The sequence below is a fragment of the Oryza brachyantha genome, chromosome 3, assembly GCF_000231095.2.
Source record: "Oryza brachyantha chromosome 3, ObraRS2, whole genome shotgun sequence".
Classification (NCBI taxonomy): Eukaryota; Viridiplantae; Streptophyta; class Magnoliopsida; order Poales; family Poaceae; genus Oryza; species Oryza brachyantha.
Genome location: NC_023165.2, coordinates 4,185,031 through 4,200,506, shown reverse-complemented (window position 1 = coordinate 4,200,506; position 15,476 = coordinate 4,185,031). Strand labels below are relative to the sequence as shown.

The 15,476-nt window shown below is 40.3% G+C and overlaps 1 protein-coding gene across 1 annotated transcript; it reads right to left on the bottom strand.

Moving 5' to 3' along the window:
* Window positions 1-3,264: 3,264 nt before the first annotated feature.
* LOC102714818 (cytochrome b561 and DOMON domain-containing protein At4g12980-like) lies at window positions 3,265-5,610 on the bottom strand. The gene is made up of 2 exons (XM_006651066.3): window positions 4,776-5,610; window positions 3,265-4,080 (listed from the first exon to the last, which is right to left on the bottom strand). Exons 1-2 carry the CDS (start codon window positions 5,388-5,390, stop codon window positions 3,517-3,519), a joined length of 1,179 nt encoding a protein of 392 aa, XP_006651129.1. The 5' UTR covers window positions 5,391-5,610; the 3' UTR covers window positions 3,265-3,516.
* Window positions 5,611-15,476: the final 9,866 nt, after the last annotated feature.

Below are 15,476 nucleotides of genomic sequence, written 5' to 3'. Positions count from 1 at the left end.
AATATGTAAAAGTTTACATATAATTATTTAATTTATTAATAAATTGTTTGGTTTTTTCTATAGCTAGTAATATACCAGTGCATTCAGTGATAGCCAACAAAATTAGAGGAGTCTAAATAAGTTAGATAGAGTTTCATTTTTTATTTCTACTGATCTTTACCATAAAATTTTAAAAGGTCTTCGTGGTGGCTTCAATAGCTCCAACGAAGATAGCGGGGGCTCTAGACTCCACTGCTCCCACGTTAAATCCGCCCCTGAGTGCATCATAACATGTAAATGTCGATAGATTGCACAGGTAAGTACAGAGAAAGAAAAATCAGCTCATGCTACTCATGATAGACTACGCAAGTCTACATGGAAGAAACATTTTTCTTTAAAACAATATGTTATTTCTGGTTTTTTAAAGATAGTGAATCTTACGTGCGTGTGACGAAAGAAAGAACGAATAAATTCGCTTTTAAATATGAGAGAAAAAGGCAAAAAGTATGGAAGCGCTTGTTCTATTGCCGACGCGCGCTCACTCCATCTGGATGCACGCGTCGCCGGCCATTCTTTCGTCCGTGGTTGGTCTTGCACGGCTAGCAGGCAAAGAGTCGCTACGTGACACAAAACTCGTGCTGGTTTCTGTGTGAGCTCTAAAACGAGGACGTAGGAACACGTACGCGTTTGAACGTGACGGTGGAACAGAGACCTGCTGGTAATGGGCATAGTTCTATATAAGTTGAACCAAAACTTCTGAAAATCCGTTCCCGTTACCAAAAATGGGAAAAATTCATGCTGACATTTGAACCGAGTGACCATTTCCATGTTCATAGGAGGAAGAAGAAGATCGGGGAATGAATTGAATGGACCGGACCTTTCTCCAGACGTCGAGGATGGGGTGGGGACTTGAACGGTCCATTCACCAGGATTGAATTCACGCTTCAACACGTTCACTCTTGGGACCCACTTTCCTTTTTTGCTTACCCTTATTAGCTAAATTTTAAATTTTTAATCTTAATTTGAAGTGGATTTTAGGAGTTTTAACCGTACTTTATTTTTCAAACTTGACTTTCAAGTCGCTAAAAACACGTACGTAAAGATTTATTTATAAAATATGTTTCATCCGTATTTTTCAAAAAAAAAAAGGAACAACTGATCACCCCTTGCCCCTTGAACATATGGGCTCTGACCCGGTTGAACATATGGGTTGCCCAGGATTTCTCATCAAAGCCCGGATTGCACGGTGCCAGAGTCCAGTTTGGCTCACTGCCCCCGCATGGGCCTCTGTCTAAGCGCCCCGTGGGCCGTCCCGTCTATATTGTTAGGCCCATCTCTTCCCCGTCGTCGGCTCAATAGGCGGGCTGGGCTGTTGCACCACCGCGCAAAGTAGCCCATATGGCCACGCGCGAAACCCCCCCGTCAGCTGCGCAAAGGCCCATGATACTTCGAAAGGCCCATGGACGTCATGTGGGCATCACGCTTGCGTTGCCGCCTTCCTTTTTTTTTTGGACCGAGACGCATGGCCGGATTCTTCTTCACTCGTTTGGCGTGTCAATCTTGCCAACTGACTCTTCGGTCACTCCAGGGCCCAGAGATAGTTTTAGTTCTTTTTTTTCTTTTCACTCTCTCTCGTCTCTGAATATTAAAACAAAAGAGGTGTTCTCCGTACTTTAGTCATGGAAATTGGCAACATTTTTCAGGATTTTCTTTTAAGTAGAGTCTAATAGAGCGGGTGAACGGGTCGAACGGCCGTATCTGCAAAAGCAGTGCAAGCTTACATCAGGAGCAAAGGATACACGGAAGAAGATAAAACACAAAGGCAAAGCTCGCAAAGCTGCAATTTTGTGAATCTCAATAGGAAAACGATCGGTGCTTGCACTCCAATCTGTTTCCTCTGTTTTCATTTGCAAGTCATAATTTGAATTTTCAACCTTAAATTTAGAGTTATTTTTGGAGTGTTTTCATCAAGTTTAGGCTTTTAGATGGTTAAGAGCCATGTATATAAAATTTTTATTTATATATTATTTTTTGTTTAAAATTTGTCGCATAAAAAAACCAAATAATCACCCCTTTAAAGTTTCTGAGAATTCATTGAAAGTTTGAAATGCTTTGTTTATGTACTGCATTATTTAGTTGAATTATACTCTCTCAGCTCTATAATTCTATCATTTTGTATAATAGTGTAGTAAAACTTTTAAAACTTTGAATTTTAATAACTTTATAATATTTAGTTAAAAAGACTAGGACATCGTATATACACAAGTCATAAAGAATATCTTAATAAAAATAAATATTTATTTAATTTTATATATTCTTAATAAAAAAATCACAATCAGATAGATTTATAAGATTGCATCGTTACGTAAACGTCAAGAATTAATAAGTTCGAGGAAATAACTAGGGTTTACCCTAGGGAATAAGGCTGCGTTCGTTCTCTCCGCTTATTAAGCCAAATTACTTTTTTCACATGCACGTTTTTCAAACTGCTAAACGGTGTATTTTTTTAAAATTTTTTTATAGAAAAGTTTCTTTAAAAATCTTATTAATCCATTTTTTATTTTTATACGTAATAATTAATTAATTATATACTAGTATATTACTGTGTTTTTCATGCCGATTAACTGTCCTAACATATGTATCCTTTACTGGTATGTGATCAGAAAAATATTGTACAAATTTACGAAAAAAACTATATTTTTATGTAAATTTATTTTGAACTTAGGGGTTACAAAACTCTTACCTTTACTGTATCCTGACGGTAAGCCTGGTTAGGGTGGTAATTGCACAGTAAGGAAACTTTTGGTTATATCACATCAAATACCTTGTACCACTTCGCTTGAATCACCCTTCTGACTCTGCTTCAATTATGTGTTCACAATTATGTGTTCACATTATCACCTTCTTCTTATGTCATATTGTGGCAGGCCAAATAAACTACGCCTAGTACACACCTAACCATTGTTTCCTCGTCTTCATTTAAGCCACGATGCTGTCTGTCATATGGAGCTATTAAAAAAGAAGACAGAGAGACTAGCTTTCTTTCAACGATGGTATATATCCCTCTAGAAAACATCCACACGTTGCTTTCATGTTTTTTTTTTTTTGAAGCTGTTGTTTTCACGCATTTGCTTGCAATGGCGTTGTCCAATGGTTGAAGTGGTCTGGCAAGAGGCTTCCTTCGATAGTGACAAGAACAGTAAAATGCATCAGCAACGTTTGTACTACTAGTATACCCAATCAACCAACGAATTTTCAGAGATTTTTCATGAGGGAGGCGCCATCTAATCGCAATTGAATCAAACAGTGTGCATAAAAATAAAAGTAATCATACATCAACGTGAAAAAAAAATGTATACAAATGCCATCGTGAAAGGAAAAAAGAAAGGGGAAAAAATATCTGAACCTCTACGTAGTCTACAGAAGCAGTAACAAAAATGAAAGATACAGCAGAAAACACACCCACATCGCAGCAAAACTACACACCCATCGTGCAAGGCAAATCTCTTGATCGATCGAGGCGAGGCGATCAAGAAACTACGCGCCCTGCTGGTGTTGCCAGCCGTTGCCGTTGGCGGCGCCGCCGTGCGGCTGCTTGGCGCTCTTCTTCCGCCGGAGGACGACCACCCAGGTGATAGCCTCGAGGAGGAGCGCGACGGCGGCGAGCGTGGCGAGGATGGCGATGTAGCTCTTCTTCCAGCCGCTGGCCGGCTTCAGGATGTCGAGCCCCTTGAAGATGTTGACGGCGGCGAGGACGATGGCCGAGTAGCCGACGGAGTGGTGGTAGATGTTCCAGTAGAACCTGTACTTGTTCTTCTTGTCGGGCCTCAGCAGCAGCGCGAACACCTGGAGGGTGGCGAGGCAGAAGATGGCGATGCCGATGTTGCGGTGGGCCCCGTAGGTGACGCCCTTGGACTCGCTGCCGAGCTTGAGGCCGAGCGCCCAGCCGGCGACGCCGAGGACGTAGCCGGAGAGCTGGCAGGTGATGTGGAGGTAGAACCATGCCGGGTCGGCGGCCTCGAACACGCGGAGGTAGCGCGCGATCATGGCGCCGAGCGGGATCAGGATGCCCCAGCTCACCCCGTTCAGGATGCCGTGGATCTGTACGTACGAGCATGCGCGCCATCGTTAGTTTGATGCAGATTCAATGAAAAAGAATAACCCAAATCAATTTGAACCAACAAAAGGAATAATTTTGATACAGATAACTGGATTACTACAAATTTAGATTTAAGGTGTTCGATGATCAATTATGACGGGGGAAAAAGGTTTGAGCAGTTGCATTCGTGTCACAGAAGTTGGGACAGTTGCAGCTGCCAACTGGATTGCTTCTCGGAGTTGAATTTTGACTCTTTTTATTTTCTAGAAGCTCGTGAGCAAAACGGATAATTCTCCTCGGCCAACCCCATCCCTGTCCGGGGTTGTTGAACTAACCACGTCGTGTTATTAAAAGTTAGCCGCCAGCAGCCAACGCGTCGAAATTGCTCATCTGTCTGGTCAGGTGTCCGTTGGTCGATCGAACAAGATCAGCTCTGAAACCTCCAGTCATCCCCAACTCTACTGGAAAAGGAATATTTGATCCTAGAAGCTCTTTAAAAAAATATGACGCCGATGACTTCTAATTGATTACTTTATTCTCGTTAGTTCGTGACATACCTAACGTCTGAAAAATACTCGAACAATGACCCATTCCCTTCAAGAAAAAGAGAACAACTACTCCGTATTTCCTATCCTCTAATTAGGTTGTGCAATTAATTAATTAACGAGCCGGAGAGAGAGAGAGGAGGAGAACTTACGTTACGGCGGTGCAGGCGGGAGTTGGAGGCACCGGTGCTCTGGCCGGACATGAAGTCGAGCCTCTGCATGCTCTGCACGTTGGCGCCGGAGGTGGAGTGCGGGGCGATGGAGCCGGTGTTCCCCGGGCCGGCCTGCCACACGGTGTTCTGCGTGGTGGAGTTGTTGGGCAGCGCGATGGTGGCGAAGATGGTGTACACGCCGGCGGCGTAGTCGGCGGCGGGAGGGGCCAGCACGTCGAAGCTGAGGCTGCCGTTGGTCAGGCTGGGGCTGACGCTCTCCAGCACGGTCGTGGTGACGGACACGGCGCCGCTGGCGTCCTGGGAGGCGATGAACACGCTGCTCCCGGGCATGGTGGTGCCCCGGGTGTTGATCCCCCAGGCGACCCAGCCGCCGCTCTGCTGCGGCGCGCGGAACGCCACGTCCGCCGTGCCGTTCGCGGCGTGGTACGTCCAGTGCAGGCTGGCGCCCAGCACCGGCAGGGCGTTGCACTGCTGGAAGGCCCTCCCGCCCTGGAACGTCGCCGACACGCACGACGACGACTGCGCCGCCGCCCCCGCCGCGAGCAGCAGCACGCCGGCGAGGACAGCCCACGCCGCGTGCCCTGGCCACGCCATGGCTACTAAACTAAACCAAAAACGGCTCCTTCTTCTTCTCCGATGAGGTGCACAGCACAATCTTGCAGCTGGGGGAGGAGAGGAGGAGGAGGGCGTGAAGCTGCTGCTGCTGCTGATTGAGAGGATTTGGGAAAGGGTGAGGCTTTATATGAAGGTTCTTCGCGCGGTTGTTGGGGAGAAGAACTAGGGCGGCGTGTGGCTCGAAGCTTCATACTCTCCGGATGACAGGGTCAGCAATACATGGTGTCAAAATGGGAGCCACCAGCCTTCAAGTAGTAGTACCTTACGTTCCTGAATAATCGAGGTGGAATAAACTCAGGTTCCAAATTTTTTTTCTAAAAACATCACATTAAACTTTTAGACACCTAAACAAAGTATTAAATATAAATGAATCAAAAAATTAATTGTACGGTTATGAAAGAAATCTTGATACGAATCTTTTGAACCTAATTAGTCTATGATTAGCCATAAGTACTACAGTAACCAACATATGCTAATGATGGATTAATTAGGCTCAAAATATTCGTTTCGCGGTTTCCAGGCTAGCCGTGAAATTCGATTTTTCATTCGTGTCCGAAAACCCCTTCCGACATCCAGTCAAACATTTGACGTGACACATCTCTCAAAAATTTTCCCAATCTAAACACCACCTCATTCCGACATGTGCCTGTTAAAACTACTAGGGAGACTTAAATTAAGGTTTTTTTTAAGCATAAAAAAACTTAAATTATGGTTCACGCAGTACTCCAGACGGTATGCAGGTATTTCTTTAGATTATGTATAGCAGGCATATGTTCGGCAGGTTCTTGTTTATCTCAACGGATTGAAATCACCTACTGCGTATCCGTTACAGTAAAAAAGATTGTTTCAGCTAATGGACAGTGCAGAGTATGGCTATGCCATCAAGCTGCTACTATTGTTTTACAATTGGCACTACTGTCTCCAGATCGTCTGCACGTAGACATGCCTTCACCACAAGGGCAGAGGTCGATCGATCGATCGATCGATGCAGACCTTTTCCACGTTTAGTGGGTCGTAGCCTGGCTATCCTGCAACCGAGTTGCCCGGAGTAGTTGAAAGCTTGGCCAAAGCGAAAATGATAGAAAAAACGGCAAGAGGATTAGGTAGGAGCTGAGCAAGCTAAGGACTGTACAGTACCCCCCGTGTTCTTCTCTGACAGCTCGGTCAAACTGTTGCTTCTGCTACCTTTCGTCCTCGTCCGGTCATCCTTTTCTTTTGCCTCAGGCAATTGCGCATGTGTTCCTTTTAATTTTCTGATGTTAGCAGTGAGAGGGTGCCCCTGACAGTTCGTCTTATGAAATAGAAGTATATATCTAAAGGTGCCATTGTACTGGATGCAAGTTCTTAAAAATCTACTTGTAATGTAATCTCTTCAGACAGTGATCTTGTTAATATGGTGCTAAATTTCATACCGATCTCATAAACTTGCTATAGATTAGTCAGCAAGCACCTTGGATTTGCTTGATCAGAGAGATGCTCCTTTTTTTTTATTTTTTTTATCGCACGTGCATCCGACATGCCATATTGCCATGGTCGTCGACAGAGTGGAGTCGTCTCCCAGATCTACGCAACGCAGAATGAACACACGGGACGATCCGTTGGAGGCTGTGCAGGCGTGTGCCATATGGACGCCTAACCACGCGTTTATGGGGAACAAATGCAATTATGCATGACCTGATCATGCATGCTCTTCACACGATATGAAGACCTGTTCGTCACGTAGACTAGTCTTTACTCTTCGCCATCGTATCGTTTTGGAGCCTCATTGTCCATGCAATCTGGTGAGATGTCTCGTATTGTACGTATTTCAGATTTCTACGATCGCTTGTTGGCTTTTGCGACTACTTTGACAGAGTAAAGTGACAGTATTAGTAGACCGTATGTGCATGTAGGCTACACCATCACGGGAGATCGATCGAGGTGACACGGGAGGTCTGCTGTTCGTGGCTTGCTTTGATCCTGTGAAGAAGAAGAGTGTGATGACCTGGTCGTTCATTTCAACGGCCATTTTTGATCCAGAAAAAAGGGCCATTTCAGCTCTAAGTTTTACTACTACTTTACACCGTGACATATGGCTGCAACTTGGCGTGGTTGGCTACTTCTTGCTAGGAGTAGATGCTGAACGCCCGTGTGTACTGCCGAATTTGACTATGGAAATGGAATGGACCGAGAGGATTCAGAGAACTCCAGTGGAAGATTTTTGGAGGGCCAAGAAGCAACCGCGGCGAGGACAAACCTGAAGACTCTGCTAGCCGCGAGTCGTTTTCTTTCATCTCTACCGGATTAAATAAATTCCATGCAGTTGTTGCAGTTGGTCGGGATTGCGATTGCACACGCTCGTACCGAACCAATGCCCCCAACCAAACTTCTCACACAGTACCTATCCGAAAAGCCGAAAACGAGGTGAAACAAGCGTAGTACTCCGAGAGCTGGCAGATGCAGTACATTTGTACTCCCGTTTAAAAGGAAGTACGCGATGTACTACTTTCGGGTTCAGCAACGGCACTGGTGTGTCAAGTTGGCCCAATCCAGATCCTTTTGCACTGCCTTGTGCACTCGTGTACCTTCGTCCGAAGAGCGTTTTTTTACTATTTATGTTTAATGTTTGACCGTTTGTTGTATTTAAAAGAGTTTTATAATTAATATTTTTATTGTTATTAAATGATAAAACATAAATAATTCTTTACGTCTAGCTATTTTTTTATATAATTTTTTTAAATAAGACGAATAGTCAAACGGACATATAAATAGTTAAAGCAAGAAAATATATCATAGATCGGTCTCCTTGCTATTTGTTACTACTGGTAGTTGGCAATGTTTTTTTCGCTGGCTTATTCTGAGTTTGTTTTGCTTTTGCATTTGTGTTTTTTAAAGTGCTAAATAATATTTTATTAAAGAAATTATATGGCATGCATTTTATCATCTCATATTTATAAAATATATTTTTAACTTTACAGCAGTTCTTACATCGTTAAAATTATTACTTTATCGGATAACTATAAAAACAATATAATATTTATGTTCTATCGTCAACTGGAAAAAGAACGTAGCCACTAGTTGTGTATTTCCTCGATTTTTACGTGTAAACTTCATAAATTGTTAAACGATGTATTGTTGTGTAAGAAAAAAATTCTACAAAAATTTATCATCTTACACTTCTAATCAACTTTGCAGTAGTTAATTTCATCGTTTATACCATTGAATGGCTATAATAAAAATCAGAATAATTTTCATTTTTATCTTTCAGCAAATAAGAACCGCCTAGGTAGTATCAGTAGCTAACAAGAAAACAGAAACATATGTTGGTTTCAGTGTAAAAAAGAGGGAAAAGTAAACACATGAATTTCCTGGCTCAGTCTCCTATTTTGGATATAGCTGAAGCCTGAAGATTGAAAACTCAATAGGTGACACCGATTACTATCGGAAGACTTCTGACGACATGTTCAACACTGGACAAAAACTGGAATTTGGTAGAACAAACAAACAACTGTGGTTGCTAGCAATGTCATCAAGGAGGAGCTCTACCATATCTTCTTACTGAAAATTCAGAACCCTGAAAAGTACAGTTCATGGGAAAAAGAAGAGAAAAGCCAAAGAAATTTGCAGCTGTGTGTATCCAAAGTTACCTATCAAAATACTTTTCGTTGCACATCTAGTAGAATTTTTAATGAGCTATTTACTACTATCCTTGGAGAGTCTGTGTTTCTTGTTCTTTTATTTTCTCAAGGTTCAGATTAACCATAGGTACGAAAGGGGAAGTTTAGCTCAGATGGTGATATCTTTCTTCAACTTACTTCAGCCATCATTTCGAGAATACCATGCTATTTGGAGTTAGAGGTTTACTCATGCTTTTACTCAAATACCTTAAGTAGCTCATCTTATCCGAGTAATGAGTAATCAGAGTAATTCCTAACTTGATGGCATCAATCTTTTCACAGCAAAAACATAAGACAAGCAGATTTGTTCATTCACTAATATACGATTAAAGTCAGAATCAAGATGAGATGATGCTGGAACTTGACACCAAATAGGGAGTTTTTTCCTTTGAAATCTCATTATCTATGCAAACTAAGAAAGCCACTGAATCACTATTTTTCTTTCGTGTCCGTGATGTGGAGTAGTGTTGATAAAGGACAACCTAGCCAAATGAAACTGATAAGGTAATAAGGCCAGTCTCAGTGAGAGGTTTTATGGGAGTTTTAATCTTATCAAAAAGATATGGAATAGCTTGCCTTATTAGGGACAACTGGCCACTTGATCGTTTTGGTTGTACAGAAATAATATGGTTTTTGAACAATAAAATAGTACTATCTTTGTTGTTGGTTATTTGCTTGCTTCTTCCTTTATTTCGCACATGGGTTATTCTACCAAAGTATGGTTTATCGGATCCAGAGGGTGGTAAAGGAGTTTTTTTTTTATCTAGGGACACATATGACAATTCTAGTCTTAGGATTGATGACATTAAATCTCCCTGTAATCTGTTATGTTTTATCTTTCCGTGTGTGAATCCAGTTATATGCCCCTCATCTTTTGTTTTTTTCTAAAAAAGTCAAACGGCATATTGTTTTTAGAATAATAGTATAATTTAATTAGTTCAATAAAACTTCCGTTACTCTAAAAAAGTACCATTGTTTATCTCAGATTAAGGGGTAATCGTTTGGCTTTCTTATAAAAAAGCAAACAACATATTTACAAACAAAATAATTGTTAATAAATTTTTTTATTTGTTGTTAGTGATTTAAAGGCTAAAACAAACGATGAAATTATAAATTTAAAGTTAAAATTTAAATTTCTTATTTATAAAAATCAGCGGAAGCGAAATGATGAGGTCGTGGAGTTCCCATTTCGTGCAATGGCAGTTCATATCTTTCAGACTGTATGCATTCCAGTCTTTCTGTTCAGTCAGTAAGACTACCGTAGAAAAACGAAGGTACGGAGTAGGAACAAAAATATAAACTACCTAAACACATTATGATAGCTATCACGAACTGGTCGTTGAATTGTGACTTGTACATGCTGTTCAAAGAAACATGTGATACATAGGCCAAGCCAAATACCGAATGCTCAATTAGAACAATATAGAAAATGATCCCTTTGCTGAGAAACATTTCTATAACTGAAAAAAAAAATACAGTATCTTGCGTGAAGGTAGCTGTAGCAGATTGACTAGCTGGTAGTTAGGTCTCTTCAACAAGTAGTTGGCGTTCCATGACAATATATGCTGTTGATATATATCATGACCCAAGTTCTTGTATGTATAGTTCTTTCCTTCAAAAATAAAAAAAATCCTAATGATCCATAATGTTGTACTATTTTCATGCCTCAATCGATTGCTGCGACCAAACGTTTGAATGATGAGAATCATAGGACACCACAACACGCATACAGTTCGTTGCTTCTAGGCTCTTAACAGCCTGGGTCTTAGTCCATTATTAATGATTTTCTGAACTCTGAAAAAACTTGTCGAGTGTTGCTTTCGATTCAGACATGGAAATCATCTGTCAACTGGTGTGTATTCCTCTTCTGTTGTTGTTTCCTTGTACTAGCAGCTCGACTGCTTCAGTTGGCTTCATCCTATAGGCTATAGTTAGTTGCAATCGCCAAGGATAGTTGGTTTACTTAATCTAATCGAATTAGCTCAGCTAAGTTAATTAGAGCTGTGCCTGTGTATGTCGAAGCCTTATAGTAAACACCGGACAGTCTCCACCGCCGTCTGCCGTGCCGCACTTTTCATTTGGATGACAGGTGACAGGTGACCACACCCTTCAGTTCATCGACGCCTTTCAAGTTTCAACACCTGCAACCTGTAACCGTTCTCCCTGGCCAGGTATTTCTCCATGATGACTGCATTTGATTTAACACTTCCTCCTTTTTGGCGATTGTTTGGTTTTTCTAAAAAAACAAACTAACAACATATTTACAAATTATTAAAAAAATTATATACATATTATTAGCGAGCTAAAAGATAAGCCTGAAAAATAAATTAGTAAAAAACTCCAAAATCAACTTTAAATTTAAAGTTAAAAATTTAAATTTTGCTTATAAATATAGATAAAAGCGAAAAGATAGATGTTTGATGGGTTGTGCCATGCGTCATCCTCGGCGAGGTTGCAGCCCGATTGATCTGGCAGTAGCACGAGCACATACATAGCTCCGATCGAAAGTTCGAAATTAGCGTGTGGTTAATGAATTAATTAATAGATATAAAAAATTTAATATAATTTTTTTAAACAACTTTTCTACGTAATATTTTTTTTATAAAATGTGCTGTTTAGTACGTGAGTGAGCGTGCGCGGAGAACCAATGAATACAAGCTGGGAATAAGATGTAATAAAGAAGGCTGCCGAAGTGACACATGTACACGCCGTAGCAGGCAGTTCAGTCGCATGATCAAAACAACGTGCATATGAGATGATATTGTTGCAAACAGAAGTTTACATGATCAATTAGTTTAGTAATTTGTAATTAGTAGAATGATTAATAGACATTGTACAGGGGCAACCGATATTGCAAGGGACGCGTCCGTACGGTCGTACGGACGTGGGTCCCATCCCTTGGTCCCCTATATATACATGTACTATTACCATCAGTAAAGAACACTGTTTTTATTCCTTTCACTGTTTTTATTCCTTTCACTTTCACTATTTTTCATTCACAACACGTTATCAGCACTGTCTCTATACACAGAGCGCAAAGGAGAGAAATTTTTCATTGATTATCATACGAGATCAATTCAAATGCAGGAAGAAATTTGTTTAGTGGATAGCTGCACCACTAATACTATACTCAGAGAGATGAAGTATTTCCATACTCTAACTAAAAGTAAAGGAAATGTCACAACCATTGCAGGTCGTGACACTGTGATTGTCGGTTCGGGTCGAGCCACAATCGTTTTACCTATGGGTACACAACTAATCATTGAGGATGCACTCCTTTATCCAGACTCAACTCGTACCCTACTGAGTTATAAAGATATTCGTCATAATGGTTTCCACGTTGAAACACATAATGACCACAAAAATGAATTTTTATTCATTACAAAAAATAACGGATACAACAAGCAAGTGCTTGAACAAATTCCTTCATTATCTACTGGACTGTATTACACATATATCAAACCTATACAACATGTTGCATACAAGATAATTTTCTAAAATCTTGATATCTTCAAGATTTGGCATGACTGCCTTGGTCATCCTGGAATAGGGCTGATGCGAAAAATTATCAACAATTCAATTGGTCATCAGATGCAAAACACAAAAAATCCCAAACCTTCAGATTTTATGTGCACCGCATGTGCCACAGGGAAATTAATTTTAAGACCATCTTATCTTAAAATTAGAGCGGAACCACTACAATTTCTTCAACGCATTCAAGGAGATATTTGTGGACCTATACATCCATTAACAAGACCATTTAGATATTTTATGGTTCTTATTGACGCATCTACTAATGTATGCCTCCTGTCAACTAGAAACCATGCTTTTGCAAGGTTAATTGCTCAAATTATCAAATTAAAAGCACGTTACCCCGAACACGGGATAAAATCCATCAGGATGGATAATGTTGCTGAATTTTCTTCTAGAGCATTTAATGACTATTGTATGGCTCTAGGCATTAATGTAGAGCACTCCGCACCTTATGTGCATACACAAAATGGATTAGCTGAATCTCTAATCAAGAGAATAAAATTCATTGCAAGACCATTATTACAGAATTGCAATTTACCAACGTCTAGTTGGGGACATGCGATTTTACACGCCGCAGAATTAATTCAAATTAGACCTACTGCATATCATACGGCTTCCCGTTGCAGTTAGTACGTGGGAATCAACCAAATATTTCCATCTGCGAAAATTCGGTTGCGTTGTATACGTACCGATATCACCACCGCAGCGTACAACAATGGGCCCTCATAGAAAACTTGGAATATATGTGGGGTATAAATCACCGTCAATCATTAAATACCTCGAACCCCTTACAGGGGATTTATTTATTGCCCGATACGCTGATTGTATATTTGATGAGGACAATTTCCCGGCATTAGGGGGAGATAACACGTGCCAAAAAAATGCCAGGAAATAAATTGGAATGCCACAGGTATGCAGTCCTTAGATCCACGTACTATTGAATCCGAACGTGAAGTTCAAAGGATTATAAATTTGAAAAACATTGCAAATAACCTGCCAGATGCTTTTACAGATTATAAAGGTGTCACAAAATCACACAATCCTGCTGTTAATGTACCAGAAAAAGTGGAGGTACCAACTAAAACCACTACACTCCCAAATCAAAATAAGAGGGGGAGAGGTACAGTCACAAAGGAAAAGGCCCCTAAAAGGCCACAGCAGAAACAGAGGAAGACCACTTCCAAATTAAATAAAAGTCAACATCAAGTTGATAGACACCAGTTGGATAATGAAAATCCAAACCATATAGATGTTCAAATAATACATCATATACCCAGCACAAATCTACACAAAAATATAGTTGCTAGGACATCGGAAGACCCCAACTCAATCACTATGGGAAAACATACAGAGTTAGAAGGGGAGAAAGAAATTTCCACTAATTATATTGATTATGGGGAATCATTCAATAGAAAGACTACAATTGTCGACATTCATTTTTCTTCCAAGATTGCAATTGACCTTCAACCAGATCCAGAACCTAAGACCGTGGCAGAGTGCATCAAGCGCTCAGACTGGATCAAATGGAAAGAAGCAATCAAGGCATAATTACTCTCGCTTAAGAAACGAGAGGTATTTTTCGCAGTAATACCTACTCCTCGAAACACTTTTCCTGTAGGTTCGAAATGGGTTTTCGTCCGGAAAAGGAATGAAAACAATGAGGTGGTGAGATACAAAGCGAGACTAGTAGCACAAGGGTTCACGCAGAGACCCGACATCGATTTTGATGAAACATATTCTCCAGTTATAAGTGGTATAACATTCCGATACTTAATATCATTGGCAGTACAAAAGGGCCTATCCATGTATCTCATGGATGTAGTGACCGCATATTTATATGGGTCATTAGATTCGAATATATATATGAAAGTCCCTGAAGGACTTAAAATTCCGAATCAGAACCAACATCGCAACATGTATTGTGTAAAACTTAAAAAGTCGCTTTATGGCTTAAAACAGTCAGGTAGAATATGGTACAACCGACTAAAAGAATTCCTTGTGAAAAAGGGATATTCTAGCAACGATGATTGCCCATGTGTATTCATTAAGAAATCCTTAACAGGTTTTTGTATTTTCTCAGTGTATGTTGGTGATCTCAATATCATCGGAAATACACAAGATATTAATGAAGCACGCAATCACCTCAAGACGGAATTTGAGATGAAAGATTTGGGTCAGACCAAATTTTGCTTAGGTATCCAACTTGAGCATATCGCTACTGGTATATTGATACATCAATCTACATATATACAAAAAATATTGGACAAATTCAATATGGATAAATCATATCCTTCCAAAACCTTGACATGAATAAAGATCAATTCACACCTGGGGATGAAAATGAAGAATTATTGGGACCTGAGGTTCCATATCTAAGTGCCGTTGGAGCACTAATGTATATTGCAAATTGCACTAAACCTGATATTGCGTTTGCAGTAAATTTACTAGCTAGGCATAGTGCAGCCCCAACTAAACGTCATTGGGCAGGAGTTAAAAATATTTTTAGATATCTACAAGGTACTAAGGATCTTGAATTATTCCATAAATTTAACCAAGGTAAAACCTTGATTGGATATACTGATGCTGGATATCTATCCGATTCACACAATGCAAGATCACAAACTGAATTTGTATTTTTACATGGTGGAACGACTATATCATGGAAATCATCCAAACAAACTTTGGTAGCCACATCCACAAATCATTCTGAAATAATTGCATTATATGAGGCCTCACGCGAATGCGTATGGCTTCGTCGAATGATTAATCACATACAACAGATGATCCTATCAAGAACCAACAATTATCTATGAAGATAATTTTGCCTGCATTGCTCAAATGAATACAGGTTATATAAAAAGCAATATCCCAAAGC

Coding starts and splice junctions, on each gene's coding strand:
- LOC102714818 (XM_006651066.3), bottom strand. CDS start 5,390: ATGGCGTGGCCAGGGCACGCGGCGTGGGCTGTCCTCGCCGGCGTGCTG. Junction 4,081..4,775: donor CCCGCCTGCACCGCCGTAAC/GTAAGTTCTCCT, acceptor TCGTACGTACAG/ATCCACGGCATCCTGAACGG.